At 48.7% G+C, this 18378-nt stretch overlaps 1 protein-coding gene across 1 annotated transcript; it reads right to left on the bottom strand.

Annotated features, from left to right (window-relative positions):
• Positions 1–11002: 11002 nt before the first annotated feature.
• Positions 11003–13722, bottom strand: FJX1 (four-jointed box kinase 1). Its single transcript, XM_064657758.1, has one exon. It carries the CDS (start codon positions 13324–13326, stop codon positions 12034–12036), a length of 1293 nt encoding a protein of 430 aa, XP_064513828.1. The 5' UTR covers positions 13327–13722; the 3' UTR covers positions 11003–12033.
• Between the last annotated feature and the right edge of the window lie 4656 nt (positions 13723–18378).

Genomic DNA, 18378 nt, shown 5'->3' with positions numbered 1-18378 from the left:
GGAAGGGCAGGTCCCCTGTACTCAAATGCTGAAAACCTCCTGGTACACACATTTTTCTCCTTTGTTCTGTGACACAGACTGCCTAGAAAAGACCCATTTTGGAGGCTGTTGCAGGAAACTCTCACAGAAGATAGAGAAGGGGCTGTGGGGGACTCGCTATCTCTGCACCTGTGCAATGTCATGAAAGGATGTTTGCCACTGGCTCCAACATCTGGGATGGAATTTGCGTGCTTTAAAGTACCTCAATATCTTTTGGGGTTTATTTTGTTTGTTTTTGCTCGGTTGGTTGGTTTTTTGTTTTTCTTTTTTTTTTTTATGACTTTTCATGTCTCTGACTACTTATTAAAAAACACATTCTGCTGGATTGACATTGAAGACTGGCTTGACACTGTGTGATGCTTTGAAAAGCCCGGGTGACAGAGGGTAGACAAGCATGGTGGCATCTTGCAAGTAAAATTTAAATCTGCCTGTATTATTTTATTAGCATATGCTGTTACTTACTCTTGCCCAGCTTGCATTCTGTTTGTATTCCACCTGAAATCCCCTTACCTGTAGGGGCGGGCCAAAGGTGGCACAGAGGATGTGCCAGGTACAGAGCCCAAGGAGCATGCCCCAGAGTTAGTAAACTGGTTGGTTAAGAAAGTCACATGATCTGTAAGGATAAAAGGGCGCGCGAGTTTGAATTAAAAGTCTCTTTGTCTCACCACCGCACGAGGAGCATCACTTATTCCTTGTTATACAAGGGTCACATGCTACATATGGCGCTCGAACGGGACAAATTTAGCTTATATTAAGCGAGATAAATATCCTGAATCAGGAGATTAGCCGGTGACTCCGGGATCGTCTCGATTTTTCGGAGACGGGAGTCTTTACCGCAAAAAACCTTGACGTCAGTAAACCCCGTGGTCTTAGTGGCATCTAAGAGACGGATAGTTAGTTAGCGAGCTCAAAAAAAGATTAGGTAGTGCACGGAAGAAGAAAAGAAAGAGTTAAGGAAGAAGCCGAGAGGTCAGAGCAGGCAGCCGGAGAGTGCGGAGAGGGTCCATGCAACATCAAAGCCGGTGAGTCTGTCTGGAGCGAACCCGCACGTCTAAGACTGATCCCTGGGCGAGACGTGGCTGCAGCTCGGAGCCCCGAGCTGCGGAGCACCTTAAGATCGTCAGGGAAAAGCCTGTTGATTCCCTAAGTGTCGGTCGTTTGGTAAATGCGGTATTCCGCTACCGACTGCTGCTGGATCACGTGCGAGAAGCTTTCGCTGCCGCCCGTACCATCCCAGCCCCACCGCGCGACCCCCGCATTGCCTTTCTGCCTAGCGGAAAGCGCAGAACTCCGTGCCCGCTGCACCGCCGGCCGGCACCTAGTGCCTGTTGCCTAGCAACTACTAAACCCGTAGTTTGAAAGTACCCAAGAAGCGGCCGAGCCAAGCACGTGTGCTGGCCGCCCCTGCGCGTCTTGCGCACCGGAGGAGACTTGGCCAAACTCCTGCCGGCCCCTACCTGTTTGTGAGAATAGTGTAGACCCTTCAAGTTGAGGAAAAACCTTTCAGAAACCGCGGAAACCCCAAAAGAACTTTCTGCCGCTTTTCGCCGCCAACCCGGCGCCTCGCGGCGCCCGCCGAGCCGCGCGCGCCGGGGACGCCCCGCGTCTGCGGACGCCGCCCCGCGCGGCCCCGGCCCGGGCGCTAGGACCGCGCGGCCCCGAGCACGCCGCCGGAGCCGCCCCCGCGGGTCCTAGCCCCCCCGCCGCCGCCGCCGCCGCCGCTGTCCCGAGCTTGCAGTCTGCGCCGGGACACCAGCCACCACCGCCGGAACCCCACGGCCTGCCATCGCCGAACCAGCATCTGCCGAGCCTGCCCCCGCGCCGGGACCTGCCCCGAGCTGCAGCCACCTCCAGCCGTGCGCAGAACCGCCCACGCCGCCGGAGCAGCACCCCCCTCGCCGCAGCCGACACAGCCGAACCTCCCAAAAGCCGCAGAAAAAAGACTGCCGATAGCCCAAACTGCTTCAAAGGGACTCAAAACGTGTGCTCCCAGCCGCTAGAAATAAGGTAACATAAGACACCTGTTTCCATAGAAACCTCTGATACATTGAAACAAAACTCAGACTGTAAGGTTTTGCTAAACTTTGCAACATAAAGCAGTTTTACTCTGATAAACTCTGCCTGCACGAGGCACACAGAGAAAGACAAACAACCCACACCACACCCCCCCCCGCACACACTGCTGAAAGCAAGCACAGCACAACATGATAACACAAACTCAGGGATCATACCGGGAGACACGAGAGCCACGTAAAACAAGTCGCTGGGAAGAGACAGACACTGCCATGCGAACTTCTGACCCCCGGGTCCACACAAGGCAGTCCTGTTACAGTGATGGGGAGAGTAATTTAATGTATTCATCCCCTTTCGCTGCAAATGATCAGCGACCGCATGGCCAGCCATGGCCGCAGCCATTTTCCTCCCCCACTCAGACTGTACTCCAACCTTTCTTTTCCGGCCGAGAGCCCAGCCCCGCCCCCCACTCGCCGCCTGCACCGACCACCATCCCCCCACAAGGAACCGGTTTTGCCGAAACCGAAAGGGGGGAGGGATGGGAGGAATGGAGGGAGGGGGAAGGGGAGAGGGAGATGGAGGGGGAGAAGGAGGGGGAGGAAGAGCTAAACATAGTTCCAACGGGAGGGATCAATAGGGCACAGGAGGAGAATTCAGCTAACATGTGGGAACAATGTCTGGACGAGGCAATACGAAAGGAAAACCTGAATATTATTCAGGCTTGCCCAGGCGATATGAGCCTAAGCCAGCCCCCTCAGAGTCGAGCCTTCTATGAGGCCGCAGAAACCCTGAGGCAATTGGTAAGTGGTTCTGGTCTGTCCTTAACCAATATATTTAAATATTTGGAGGCATTGAGTTACACCTACCCACTCACTACATCTGACTGGAAAGAACTGGTAAAACTAGTTCTCAGTGACACCCAATATACAGTCTGGTTAGCTGATTTCCAGAAAAATTGTTCTATTCATAGGAAATACCTACAGGCAGACACCACGGCACATCAATCAGGCGGAAAAGCAAATTATAATTTAGATTCACAATCAAAATACCATAAAGAGATAGCCAGGCAAGCCCTAAAGGCTATGGAAAACATTATCACTGTAGATCAAAATGATTATCTGTCCAACAGTGGAGAGTTACAAAGTTATACTGAGTTGAATTTAAGATGTTTGGACCAGCTACAGTCGACTTTAAATAAGCAAATTGAATACAATGAAGCCAGAGAGATGCTGTACAAGCAATTGGCTTTTGAAAGAGAAAATGCAAGAGCTTTGCAGAGCTCTCCTGCAAGAGAGAACTGTGACTTTACTGAGCTAGTGCAACCCTATCAAAAGGCTAGCTCTGAGAAGCAGCTACCTGCCTCTCTAGCTGCAGCTTTAGATGCCCAGGTAAGAATACACAAGGAAGTCAGACACACAACTAGTTGTTTTAGTTGTGGAGAAATGAATCACTATCAGGAGAATTGTCCCTAGAAACCCCTAATTGCAACATTCCATAAACACCCTAGCAGCAGAGAAATAACTCAGTTGTACCAAGGGTGCCATACGCAAAACAAAAGATGTGCTACAAGTATTGTATTGCTTGTAATAGCATTGCTAGCTGTACTCTTTTTTAGCACTACTGTTCATGTGCAAAAGAGAAAACTACTTAAGGCAAGCCACACACCAATAACCAGCCCCCAAAATAACCATGTACCCTGTACCCCAAAGAAAGGTGACAGGTGGAAAACATTACAGATGCTAACAGCAGAACACGCAGTCAAAACACATGCAGAAACCTTGCAGATTGGACTGCCTCTATTTAAAGGGTTTCTAGCAAATTTGTCACAAGTGGTAACTGATTCAAAAAAATGTTCTTTTACCATTCTCTGTCACCCTGAGGATGCCCAGAAACCCCTCTTTCCCATCATAGTTTTAAGCAGTGCACAAACTATTCAAACTCACTGCTGGGCTGTACCTCCTCAGGAGATGCAAAATACCTCAATGAAGTATCAGACAGCCATAATACATCATTATGCAGAAGACACAGTAATAACCAATGCCACGAGAAATGAACTGCTAATTGTTCCTGCTGTTTTAACCAAAACTGCCCAAGGTGCAGATCTTCAGTTTGTTTCAGGAAGGATCCAACGACCAAAATTCTGGACTTGCCATGGAAAAGATAACACAGCAAAAAAGCTCTACACAGGTGACACAGCTCGAGGTAAAAAACATTTGTATTTACACGAGTTGCAGAAACCTCAGAAGGCTACCAGTTGCTTAAAACCGGTTTTAGCCATAAACAGAGGGGACCTACAACCTCTCTTTGTGTTGCTAGGGGAGAACTCCAACTTAAAGTCTGACAAATTGTTGATTACAGAGGCAAACCAAAAATTAGAGAATTATACCAAGGTAACAAAGAGCAAACAAAACAGGGGAGATCCTGAAAAGCAAATCTGCCTAGTTTTTGTTTCCAGCAGGTATGAAGCATTGCAGTTTTGTTTCAGTGGGATCAAACTGAGAGAAGCCTGCTGTTGGTTCTAAAACAGCCTTTTCTGTCATACCATACCACCTAAATCTGTGTAAGTTGGTATTGAGTTTGCAAGCTTGTCATTTGAGGCAGAGTATGACTGAGAAAACTGGATGGAAGAAATCCTGCCTTTACCAACATTCCAGCCTTGAAAGGACAATTTGGATAGGATGACAGCTGAGGACGCTGGATTTCAAGATGCCCTGGCAAGTTTTGGTGGTAATATTTTAATCCATCTCCTTAAGCACAGATTGTGGCAGAAATCAACAGTTTACCTTTAAAAGCCACACCGGATGCAAAACTGAACCAATGAAAGGCCTCAGGGCCTTCACACATGCATCTAGGAAAACACAATATGCTGCAATAGACTTAAAATAAATCCTGCCACGGAACAGTGAGAAAACTACAAGCCATGAACTAAGCTCCTGTGTAGTTCTGGACTGATTGTCATTACCTTGGGAAAATTTTAAAACAATCCTTTGATGTTATAATTGTGCTTATTATGCTATGAGGTTGATAATCTGTTTTGAAAGTTAATTTCCTTGAGATATTGTTAACCCTTACCTGTTTTTTTTTTTGAAATGTGTTCTGGTTGGTTCCTGTGAGTTACAAAAGGTATGATTTGTATACAAATGCACGCAAAATCACATCCTGACCTGCCACAGCCAGTGACTGACAGAAACTGAAAAGCTGCTAAAGCAGCAATGTTTAACACTATACCCAGAGTTTTAAAGCAAGCAATTGCTTCATTCATTCTCTATCAGAATACAGGTTCTCTAAGAGACCATTCAAATAACAATCAATAAAGCTACATCATCAAAGTATGCCACACTGTCAGGAAACCACCCTAGAGAGTTAAATGCAAATGAGGCTTGGCGATCAGAGATATACATTTTGAATTGGACATATTGAAATTGTACATGCAAATAGATATACATTCACAAAACATAACTGCCACTACATTCACTAGACAAAACACAAAGGTGTAAAACACATGAGTTAGTTGCTTAGCAAACCTTTGGTACTCTAAAATAGATTCACATTAATAATAAGCTGTTAACTTCCTATGAAATAGGAAAATTCTCATGTCAAGCATTTCACACTGATCCATAAAACAGTAAAAACACATATTGAAAAACATGCTAAGTTTAAACAAAAGGGGGGAGAACTGGTGTAACCTGTAAGAACATCTGTATAAAGCCATGTATGTTATCAAATTTTGAGTTGTGACAGTGCTGAAAGAAGCAGGTCTGATAAGCAGCACACACCTCAGGCGTTTGTTTCTCCAAAGTTGCTAATCATAGTAAGATTTGATTTCAGGACGATGGATGAGATACCTAAGTTTGTGACATGGAGAGAAAGCTATGCCTAAAAGTTATAGAAAAGAACTCAAGCAAGTTTCTTCCAGGTGTGTAAAACCCTATTCAAATATGTGACCACAGCAACAGGAACCAGAGCAACGCAGAAGTTTGGAAAAGAGTTATGTTATGTTTTCAAGTTTACATTAGGAAATGACCAATGTGGTGAAAAGCAGTCTCTGGAATGTGTGTGTGTGTGTGTTCATGTGTGTGTTCAGTGCGGTGGCCACCGATGTATGATATGAGTGTGTGAATGAAAATGGTTGTGTGATTGGTCAAATAATAAAAACCAAACACCTCACAAATAACACTACCTCAGCCACAAGTCGCTTTTGAGAAATTGTAGTTTGCTAAGATTACCCTGTTCTTAAATAAAGTTTGAAATCCCCAGTTATAAAAACCCTCAGATTAAAAGGTTATAAGTTTATAGACAGTTAAGATAAGCCCCAAGTTAATAAAGTAATTATCCAAGTTGCACTACCCTATAGGAATATAAGAAGGTTTTACAAAGGTTTACATTAGAGTTAAGCAACTGAGCAAGCAATGTGCCGGATCACTGCGAAGCTTAGTAGTTTTATAATGTTTTGATTGTTAAAATTGTTGTTTGCATTGTTGTTTGCATTTTTGTTCATACTGTTTTTGTGACTTCTTAATATAATTAAAAGAGGGGATGTGTAGGGGCGGGCCAAAGGTGGCACAGAGGATGTGCCAGGTACAGAGCCCAAGGAGCATGCCCCAGAGTTAGTAAACTGGTTGGTTAAGAAAGTCACATGATCTGTAAGGATAAAAGGGCGCGCGAGTTTGAATTAAAAGTCTCTTTGTCTCACCACCGCACGAGGAGCATCACTTATTCCTTGTTATACAAGGGTCACATGCTACACTTACCTGCATATCTGTCCTTGGGATAGGAACTGGAGGGGTCTGTGTCTTCAGGATGTCTGCTCAATTTTCCCTGCACCAGCAATTGCTACATTTTGCAGTCAGTTTTCTCTTGTGTTTGCTTTCTTGCAGAAATGGCACAAGTGCCACACACACAAAGCCCCATAACCCAAACCCCACAAGAAGTGGTTGAATAGCAGAATGACTAAAAACCCAATCCATTTGCAGTGTCAGACCCTCTTTGTTGTGCTATTTTTGTTCATCCTCCAGTAATCCAGACAGAGCTCTTTTCCTTGAGTACAGCACTGGCTTGCTTTCAGATGGGATCAGACTCCTTCACCTGCACAGCTCCTTTCACACCTGCACATAGCGGCAGTCCCAATTCATGCAGGCTCGTGTGTGTCCTTCTCTCCCGTGAACTCATCCTGCACTGGAGCGGGCAATGGAAACTCACAGCACAAAAGGGTGTTAAGACATTACAGGTATAACACCTTGTTCCTGCCCCATACTCAAAGTACCCTCAGATTAAAGAGTCCCTGAGGGTGGGACTGATAATGTTTGTTAAAACACCAGTTGATTCACAATAAAATACTGTTTGCAGACACGAGTCATGCTGTTGGGAAATAACTTCTGCTCAGATGAGTGTGCATTGCTTCAGAAGGGAGAGCTACATTAGCACCCAAGACAGCAAGGTATAAGGTTTTCTAGGTCATGGAGAGTCACAGAAGCTGTGTGGGTGCCCGGCAGGCACTGCTTACTGTGCAGCCCAGCCCGTTCTCCTGGGAGCTTTGCCACATTTAACCCAGGGAGCACAGCTCTGAAGGAGCGATTAAATGTCATGCTGCGGTTGCAAAGTAGGAATAACATGCAAAATGGGATTAAGTCTTAATATAATCTCATATCTCATAGTCCTGGACCACCTAGTAATGTCAGTGAGAAAATTCTAAGTCTTATTAACATAAAAAAAATGCATCAAACTTCAAAGGGAAAGCAAACCACAACCATGCTGGTGATTTCAAGAGCATGCTGTATGACCAGTAAGTCAAAGTGTAACTAACTATATTTTCACTGTCTTCCACTGGCCCCGAGTTATTTTCTCAATCTTTGAACGGGCTGACACAGCCTCAGCACGGCGGTGAAGCGTGGCACCAGAGGTCAACACATCTCCATCCCCAGGGCAGCTGCTTTTGTGTGAGAGGTAAGGGGACTCTACACCTGGGATGAGCTTCCCAAGCTGTGAAGGAAGTTCTCAAAGGAAAACCCACAATGAAAATAAATCCTGACTGGAAATTACTTCAGATGCAAGCAAACAGAAGCAAAAGGAGATTTGTGCTGCAAATACCAGTCTTGCTTTTTTCACCAAGTGGGAACTCCACTGAATTCACAGACTTCTCTGTCTGGTGCTCCACTGCAAGCACAGTTTTGATACCCCTTAGTTCTCAGAAACTATGAAATCTGTCCTCCCTTCACACTAGTAGGGTTTAGAGGTAATATCCCAGTGACTATGAACTCAAGCTGAGAGTAGCAACAACCACCTACCCTACAAGACTCCTCAGATTCCAGTGAAAGAAAAAATCTGGGGAGGCATTCTGAATTTAAGTGGGGAAACATGAATAGGAGACTGAATGTAGAGCATTTAAATTAAAATATTCTCTCTACATTTTCCTGAAGGTTTTTTTCTATTTTTTTTTCCCGATTCTAGTGTTATCAGTTAAGCACCTAGGTCTTCTCTGAGCTGAAAACCAGACCATCTGTCTCGCATCTGGGACAGACAGCAGGCTGAGACTCCCACCCAGCCTCTCCAGATCTGTGCAACAGTCCACATCTGGCCAAGGCACCAGCGCAGCCAACCTTGCTAAGCACATCCTTCACTGAAAGCCTGTGAAAAGCTGTGGGAAGTGCATCCTTTAGTGTTCTGCTGAGTGAGGTCTAAAGCCCTACAGCCCCATTCTGATACAGGTTGCACACATGATTCTTTGAGCCTCAGACAAAGGGCTGCTGAGCTGCTGGACATGCACAGCCAGAACCGGCCAATCCTACTATTGACAACCACCTTCTACTCACAACTTCCAGGTCCTGAAGTCTTCCTGTTCTCAAATAAGCAATGGTCTTCCTTGCCTGACCAATTACTGTAACTCAAAGGAAACTACTGGAAGTAGGCAGTTACATGAGTGCCATTGAAGTTATACTATGTCAAGTTTACAGCTTCATCCCTTGGTTCTGCAGGAAGACAGTCAAACCTAAGACAACAAATACAGATAAAATGGCATGCAAAAAGTGTACCAAACCACTAATTTACAAAGCAGTGCTTGCTTTAAAGAAATCACACAGAATAAAGTAAGTTTGCCTTAATCTAATGATAATTCAAAGCTTCTTCTGGCCCAGAAGATGATTTGTACAAGAATAAGAGAGCAACGAAGTAAAGTATCATTCTCCATCTATGCTAGTTTTCTCTGTCCTTTTTGAATGAACACATTTCCCAGGGCACTGCTTCTCTAGCACAGCATGTCTAGTTTCACACCAACCTAAAACTACACCATTTTTGAACACGTTACTTATATATAACTTGAGGAAGTTACCAGTCACCAAATAGGAAATCATGTTTCTTCTTGAAAGGGGTAATTATCTAGGCTCCGGCTCTAAAGACATTGCAAATGAGATTTACTTCCCATTAGCCATCAAAGCCACAGTTGTGCCATAATTATAAAACTACTTTAACAGAAATGAAACCTTAGATGCTTGTGGCACAGCAGTTTGCTCTTCACGGTGGTTTAAAATGTATGCCAGCAGTTTATTATTTAAATGCATTTTCATGAGGTGAATGCGACAGTACTGCTGTATTTCAGTTACAAAGCAATGCTAAAGAAGAATTAAGAATTACAGTTAAAATTGTGTATTATCATGTAAATGGCAAAGGAATGTCACATGGGATTCTGTGCATTGTTCGTACAGATAAATGCAGTGAACTATAAATACAAGTTCAATAGAGAGCCTTGACAGTTAAGCAGCTGAATGAAAGCTAGTCTTGGAGGCTGCTGGGACGTTTTGAAATAAATACGCATACATACAGATGCAATATCTAACGTATTTAATTAATCAACCATTAATTTTGGGGGTGTTTTTCTTGTCTTGTCTTGTCCTATTAAAAAAACAACCCACAAAAAAAAAAAACCTGCTGTAATGGACAAAGACAATTGTCTTTGATGTGAAGTTTAATCTAAATAATGAATATTAATAGATTGAAGACCTCCTGCAGGTATGAATGCTCAGCCCTCCTTGAGTTCATAGGAGGGTTAGTGCTCAACACTGAAGACAGTGCCTACTTGAACAGCAGCCACCAAGAACACTGCTGCCTTCATCAAAAGAGGTGCCTATCCAGATGTAAAAGAGATTATGCTGCTGTTTGATTACAGCAGGAGATATACTGGCATTTAGGGTCTAAAAAGGATTAGTTTATCCTTTGTCCTTATTCTGGCTGTTATTTTGAGCTGAACAATGGCCTCTTCTGTGAATACTGGTACATGTAAAAAAGCAAACAAGAGGTACAAATATTTTATTTTGTATGCCCACTGCTACTGCTTCACCCTACCCAGAACAGAACTTTTGTAGGGGAAAAAAAATTCCACCAACTATTTCAGCAAGACTGAAAAGGTTTCCTGTTCTTCAGTTCGGCCTCAACCCCCATGGCAAAGATAGCCAAAATGGGAAGAAAAAACTGAGAAGCAGTATAACACCCACTGAAAACAATCACCATCTCTGGAGATGCTTCTGGTGCAGTAACAGTTGACATCATATGTACTGAGACATTAGTATCCAGCCCCAGGACCCAAAAAGGCTGAGGGCAGCTAGCCCACAAAAGCTCTATCAGTTTGCTGAAACTAACTGTTACAGTTATCTCAGGGCTAGGCAAGGCAGTTCATTTCAGGTTTTAAAAACCAGACAAATGTCTATTCAGCCAAAGTACTCACATTACTTTAGCCACTCAAAGAGCTTTTGCCCTTTCAATGACACAACAGCTAGGAATGAGAGACAGAGGAGAGTAGTGTTTGAAAGCTTAACTCTACCCCCTCCTTGCCTCAGAGGGAACAAGTAAAAGTTCATTCAGTTCAGTGGAGTGAGAAGCTGGAAGGTGGTGGCCTCCACTGCCCATCAAAGAAGGCTGAGGAGACACATGCTTCCCTGTCAAAGCTCAGGAAAACATTCAGTCCAAAGGCAAAACATTAACACACTTTACTGAAATATCAGTTTCTTTAGTAAGTTACAGAAAAACTTATGAACATATATAATGTACATAAAAAGCAGACTTTGTAAAATAAAAAGGTCTTCTTCTATAAAAAAAATATTAAAAAGTCAAAGTAAAGTGCATGTAACAGTTTTTCGTCCACTTTAACTATTGTGTCAAAGTCTTAGCACATAGTATTTTTTAAAAATGGGAGACCTTCTTGTGCCACCCATTAGTCAGTTACTTTACTGGTCAGATGGAAGGATGATGGTGATGATTACAAACAAATGCTTAAGAATCAAAACAGTTTAACCCGATGCAACCACAACAAAAACTAAGAGCTAAGGGAATATCAGCTTCCTATACACTTCTCACCGACAAGATTTAACAATCAGTGGAAAGGTTCACTTTCGTTAATTGGTAGGAAACCAGGTTCATAAATAGGGCAGTTTTGCTAGTTAGGGGCTCCCCTATTGTGCAATCAGTTCTTGGTCTATCAATATCAACATTTATACTTAAATATGCCATTGTAAAAGAAAGAATATATAAAAAATGTTTCCACCTGCGTCCTTTGGAAGAGGTACTCGACCCCAATCCAGACAAAGACAACAGTTTTCCTATGGGGTTTCTTACGAGGGCAAGTGCACCCAGAAAGTTAAGGAAAGCACTAAAGATGCTGAACCCTCTCATGTTTTTCAAACTCTGGGGGCAGAGTCCTGGAATGAAACTCGGCCATAATTATACCGATTGCGCTCCTCATCTTCAGAGATCTTGACAAACGCGAGTTAATAGCTCCTCTCGACAGCCCCGGCAGGCAAGTTGCCCGTGATTCCCGCCGTTCCCATCCTCCGCACCCCCCCATCCCCGGCAGTCGCAGCGATTACGAGGCACCGAGCACCGGGGTGGCACGCTGGGTCAGCTCCTGCCTTCGGCAGCTGCCGGGGCAAGTCCCGCTGCCTTGAAGGAGAGGAAAGGTGGAGCTGTCGCCGCCAGCCTCCGCCCGGTCCGGGGCCATCAGAGCACGGCGGCCTGTGCGCGGCAGTGGGCGATGTGGCGGTGCACGAAGTCGACGCGGGCCTGCAGCAGCTCTGCCTGGCGCTCCGAGAGGAAGCCGAGGCGCGCCCAGAGCGGCTCCCGCGCCCGGTACCGGCGGCGCAGCTCGGCGGCGGCGCTGCGGCGGCGGTGCAGCTCCGCGACGCGGCGGGCCGTGCCCTCGCGGAACACGCACACGGAGCGGAGCAGCGGCTCGTTGTAGGGGTCCCACATGGCGAGGAGGCGGTAGCCGTGCACCAGACCCGCCTCGTTGTCCATGAAGACGAGCCCGCCGTCGGGGGCACGGAGCAGGTTGCTAGTGGCACGGCGCATCACCCGGGGATCCCACTGCAGGCTGAAGAGGTTGCTGACCAGGCGGTCGAAGTTGGCCGTCAGGTAGTCGAAGAGGATCAGATCGCTCCACTGCACCAACTCCACCAGCTGCGACGGCGGCAGCCCGCCCAGCTCTCCCGCCGACAGCGGCTGCAGCCGCCGACCGGCGCCCGCCTCGGCGCTCCAGGGCGCGGGTGCCACCACGGCGGTGAGATTGTCCACCCAGCGCGTCAGGCTGACCACGGCGCCCTCGGCCCAATGCGAGCCGCGCAGCTCCTCCCGCACCGGCTCCCACTGCCGCCCGCGGGCCTCCACCAGGGCGAGGGCCATGGGCGGCAGCCGCTCCTGCATGCCCAGCACCCCGGCCAGGTGGTACGAGAGCGCCTCGCCCTGGATCTGCTCCGGGTTGATGCCGTAGCGGACGCAGGCGCGGCTCCCGTCCGACAGCCGCGCCAGCCGGTTGGAGCTGCGCCCGCAGCCGCCCCGCTCCAGCGAGGACACGCGGGCGGCGCGGGCGGCCGAGAGCCACGCCGCCGCCTCCTCCGCCGCGAAGCCCGGCGGCACCTGCTCTTCCAGCTCACGGCTCCAGAAGATGCCCCGCTCCACCGGGGAGGCGGTATCGGCCGGCGGCAGCGAGCCGGTCACGGCGAACCGCTCTTCGCTGCCCCGCTCCTCCTGGCCCGTCGCCGCCTCCGGCACCGCCAGTAGCGTCCGGAAAGTTTTCTGGCCGCCGCCGCCGGACTCGCCCCGCGCCGCCGGGGAGCCTCCCCAGCCCCACCGCCCCGCGGGGGGCTCCGAGGGCGGGAGCGGCTCCGGCTCTGGCTGCGCCGCCGCTTCCCGCCGCAGCAGCACCGTCCAAAGCCCCGGCAGGGCGCCCAGGAGCAGCAGCCCCAGAAGGGGCAGGGGGCCCGGGGCGGCCCGCCTCGCCCGCCTCATCCTCATGCCGCCTCACGCCGCTGTCGCGGGACACGGCGGCGGTGCAGCCCCGCCGCTCGGCCGCTCAGGGCGGCGCTGGCGCATGGCCGCGGGCCGGAGCTGCCACCCGGGGAACGGCGGCGGGAGCGGGGTAGCCCGGCAGCAGCCCCGCGCCGTGTGCGCCCCGCTCCGCCGGCGGCCGGGGACACGGGCACCCGCACCACGTGGGGGAGCCGAGAGGGCGCGCTCGGCCCGCCCCGTCTCCCGGCGTGGAGCTCCGCTTAAAGCGGCGATGGCGGGGCTGCGGTCCCACCGGCGGCGGGGCGCCCCCTCCAGGGGGCACAAGGGTCGGGGGTGGCGCGGGGGCCGCTCCAGCCGCCCGCCCGCGGGCAGGGAGCGCGCTGCGGCGGGGGCGCTCGGCCCGCCGCGTCCTCCTCCCCGCTGCAGGCAGCACAAAGGATCCTGCACGCCGAGGGAGGACGGCGGGGAGGGGGAAGGGAGAGGCGGTGCGCAGCCAGTGGGGCCGCCCCCCGCCGCCGGTGCACGAGATTCCGCGGAGCCTCCGGGCGCGGCCGCACCGAGAGGTCGCGCCGCGATCAGCGGCACATCGGGACCCCCTCCGCTCCACCGCTCCTTCGGCCCCCAGCCCGGCGCTGGGGGCCGGGAGCGGAGCTGGGAGCCGGCAGGGGGTTGTACAAAGGGATCGTACCAGGCTGTGCACATACGTACGAGTGCACACCCGGACACGCACCTGTCCGCCCGGCAGCGTAACGCCCGGGGCCAACGCGGGACATCGCGCCGTGGTGCCGGGGCTCCCTGCCGGGCAGGGCCGCCGCTGGCCGCGGGCGAGGCGCGGTGGTGAGAACCCACAGAGCATCACCTCTTCCTGCGCCTCCTCCCGCTTCGGCGGCGGCAGGTGGCAGCCGCCGCGGGGCCCCTCTGCACGGAGGGCAGCGCCCTTCGCGTCCTTACACACTGGAATGTCCGGTGCGATCACGCACCAGGTATGTCACGGAGCGTGAGGACCAGCTTTTCCTGGCATTTGAACTTTCTCCAGAGAAAATTTCAAGGCTGCGGAGCCGGCGGCAGGATGCTGTCCCACCCCACGGATTATCCTTCCCGAGGAAACAACAGCCAGCCCTTCTTTTCAAGTTTTGTCCCTTCGAGGTCTTTGGAAGAGTAGCTATTTCTTTATCCCCCATTTCCATTTTTTCTGCCTTCCCAAGGCAAAGAAGCTTAGCTCTGCCCTTCCTGTATTTTTCTGGGGACCTCTCTTGGGAAGAACACATTTGTGAGCCGCGTTAGATTAAACACCCCTCCCTTCTGCTCTCAGTGCCGTGGCTATCCTCCAAAGTAGTTATTGGAGTTGGATCAGTGTAGCAAAACCACCACACGCAGAATCTTAAATACTGCAAAACAAAAAAAAAAATCCCTTTCTCATCTCCCCAACTCTTTCTGCTCTCTTGAGATATCACAGCAACTCGTATTTTTTCAGCCACACCACTCTCTTCCAGGTTAGATGGAAAATAATTTGTTTTCTTTTAATATAAAAAATAGGGAATTCTTTCTTTTGCAGGATTTCGTTAAAAACATTCAAACTCTCCTAATCCACCTTAATAACTTACATACACACAGGCACACCCAAAAAAAAAAAAAAGAGAGAGAGAAAAAGACTCAAAAAGCAGAAGCCGAATTCCCCGTCTTTTGCCTCAAATTCCCGGGCAGCGAGCAGCGGGAGCCTCCCCCGCCGCTCCGGGCGACCGTGTCGCACCGGCGCCTCCTGCCGCTCACGGCGCCGCCCTGCAGCCACCGGCGGCACCGCTGATAATGATAATAAGAAGTAGTCACCATCCTGGCTTCCCTCAAATGCAATACCAGCTGTAAAACATTTCTCTTGTTGACCAGGAATTCGAGTCTCATGCTATTCCGACCCTGAAGCCTCATTGCCAGATGATGCTTTACACTTTCACCCTTTGAAAAGTGTGAGGTGAACACCAGGTGTGATTTCTGCACTTCACAGTGGTGAACAGTACCATTACTATAAGCAGGAGGCTTTTATCCGTCAGTACGCTGATATTTTTACCAAAGAAATGACACAGAATTGCTTCTGTTTGCTGTCACTTTACAGCTTGAAATAGCTTTAAGAAAACTCCTAGCTTGTTGAAAAAAGATTGAAAGCAGAATACTAATTTTATTCTGTATGTAGGTTGGACACGTATTTTGATTTAGGTGAATTATTTATGTTTCTTTCAGGGTGAGTTATGCATCTATTGAGCATCCAATTGCCAGTGTCTGTACTGGGAATCCCCCCTGGAGAAGTACCATCGCGATGGATAAGGACACTACATTTCCTGTTATTGAAGTACATATAAGCTCCAAGTGATGCATGGCATTAATTTCAATTACAGCTTGTCTCTTGTAAGCTAAGCAGTTAATCAACAGGCTATACTGTGGCTACACCCTTAAATCAATAGCTGGGAAAACATCACCTCCCCCAAATACTCCGCCTCCTAACTACACTATTTGGAAGGAGTACAAGCCAGAGTTTAGCTGAGCCATCCCACTGGCTAATAGTCCTGCTTACAAGCTGCAATATTTTTAAAACCAGATGATTAATAAAGGGTTAAACATCAGCCAAGCTGTTCAATTTACGGCATGTTAAGCATTCCTGAAACTGTGATCACTGATATATTTGGGTCAATCAGATGTCTTGTTACTGCTTTGCAGACATTGCAATGAGCAGCTCAGAGATAAAGGAGAACAGTTTCCAGGCTTCACAGCCCTGTACTGGGGAAGGGAGAGCTGGCTGCTGTCCAGACCCAGAATTCTAGCAAGTAAAAAGATAACAAAATAATTTCTGGCTTCCCTATGTTGTTTCTTATATGAACTTGATTTTAGCTGCCTGGCAAAGCTAGGCTCATAGAATACCTAGTTGCTGGTGTTTCACACTGATTTTAGCCTAGTGAAGCCTTTGTTCTCCTCATTCCCCTCCTGACCCACCAGTACCCAGTTTCTCAGTGATGTGGGGCAGCTGTCATTACAGGCAGCAATTCCTCCCATTGATGGCAGAAGAAACAGGAGCTGAACAGAGACTTGAAGATTTCTCCCCTGCAGCGAAAGTTATTTTGCAGTCAAGACAAATGTCAAACTCTAATGGGCTTTGATAGGATTAGGATCATGGGGAAACAGATGGGGACTTTATTTTTCTGGACACTCTACCTATGCTGGCAAGAAAGGCTGGCAAGCCAGGCACAGAGCAAGTCTCTATTACACCAGAGCCTAAAATGATTAACAACTCCAAAGCACTGAGAGATCTACCTGTGCTTTCCAGGGCAGGAGAGAGCCTCCTCCCGTGGCTGGAGCTGCAGCTGGCAGAGCTTGGGAGGACTGTCCCAGCCATGAGGAGGCACACTCTGGCTCAGGCAAGTTCTGGCCTGTGGTAGCATTGCATATCTTCATCTGATACTCTCCCACAGCCCAAGGCTTCAGTGCAATGCCTCCACCCCCACCTTTCAGAGGCATTGCTATGAAAGTTATTTCCCAGCATAGATCTTTTTGGACCACCAAAATTAGCCCCCTCCCCCAATCCTTCCCAGTCTCATGAAGTTTATGAACGTTTCTCTCCCTTCACTGAGTACTGACAGACACTTTCCATACAGCATTGGTTTTAGTGTAAACCCAAAGCCACATCTAACACACCTCAATGCCAAGTTACTGAGTTTGGTGACTGCCACATTAAGCTCAGCAGGGCTGTGAGCTCCTTTCCTGGAGACTGCAGGAGGTGAGCCTGAAGGCTATTGCTTCATGGTGATGACTAGCACAACACAGGAAGTTCTTCATTTACTCTGAACTGGGATTCAAGAGCCCAGGGTGAGGTGGGAATAGGGTTCTTTTACTCCAGTCCAGCATGTTTTTTCTACATTTCATTCTCATAAGACTTTTTATACAGCTTGTTCCTACTTTGAGTACTTCTCTAGCTCTATCTGTACTCTTTCTTCCTTGTCAGGTTACCAAATACCTCTGTTTCTATCCAGGATTTCTTTAACTGTCCATGAGCAGCTTGTTCCTACCCCTGTGGAACCTTTGGTTCCTGGCAGTGAGCTGGTGCCAGTGAGCTCCCACACTGGTGATAGTCATTTTTAAAGTGACCATCTGAGGTTGCTGTCAGGAGAGGAGCATTGAGTACATGGTACAATGTGCCTGCACCAGTGGAACTGGGGTCTGCCCTGGCAATGTGAAAGCACTGCTGCAGACAGGCTGTAGCAAAAGTATGCCCTTGCTTCCTCGGTGCTGCACATTTGGGTCCCTCCACATTTCCTCTCTTGGTGTTTTGAGTCACTGGATCAGGGAAAATGTTAGTATCAAGAGCCTTCCATCAGGGCAGTATCAGTTCTCCACATGCCAGTGATCTACACTGGATGATTTACAAGGCTCCTTTTCTGCTGATGACAGGTTCCTCCCAATGCAGCCTCCCTGGTGCCTCCTTACTTTGGTGGTGAGAGCATCTTATGCTGCCCTTCTGTGCTGCCTGAGCTTGTGGCCTCCTGAAGAAAGGGCAGCTTGGGCCCAGAGCCCCTTGTCCATTTGGCCTGTGTGTTTCAATTCTTCCCTTTGCAAGAAAGTTACTGAGGCTAAGCTGGCTTGGGGGGGAAGAGTTGTGCCTGCAAAGCTACCTAGTACAGATGCATCAAGACAGTGCTACTGCTAAGACAGCTTTTTTTCTCTTGTAGAAGGGTGGGGATTTTGGAATAAACTATACTGGCAACAAGTTAGTGTGCAAAAATGTTATGTGCGTAGTGTGACTAAGTTATTTCCACACTAGGAGTGCTTGGTACAAATTTATCAGCAGCATAGCCCATGTATATGCCTGACTGGCTCTGTCAAGGTGGATTTGTGTTTCTCAACCTAAAACCCATATCCCTTATGACGAGAGATTCCAACAACTGAAGGGCATGATTTATTGCTGGTTGTGACTGGGGGAGGGCTGAAGAAGATAAGGTGCTCTGCATTTCATAGCAGGGAGGTGAATATTAGCGATCTTACCCTGCAGGCATGTTGGCAATTTCTGGAAGTATTTAC

Source organism: Pseudopipra pipra, chromosome 6, assembly GCF_036250125.1.
Source record: "Pseudopipra pipra isolate bDixPip1 chromosome 6, bDixPip1.hap1, whole genome shotgun sequence".
Classification (NCBI taxonomy): Eukaryota; Metazoa; Chordata; class Aves; order Passeriformes; family Pipridae; genus Pseudopipra; species Pseudopipra pipra.
This window is presented reverse-complemented; position numbering and strand designations above follow the sequence as displayed.

Coding starts and splice junctions, on each gene's coding strand:
- FJX1 (XM_064657758.1), bottom strand. CDS start 13,326: ATGAGGATGAGGCGGGCGAGGCGGGCCGCCCCGGGCCCCCTGCCCCTT.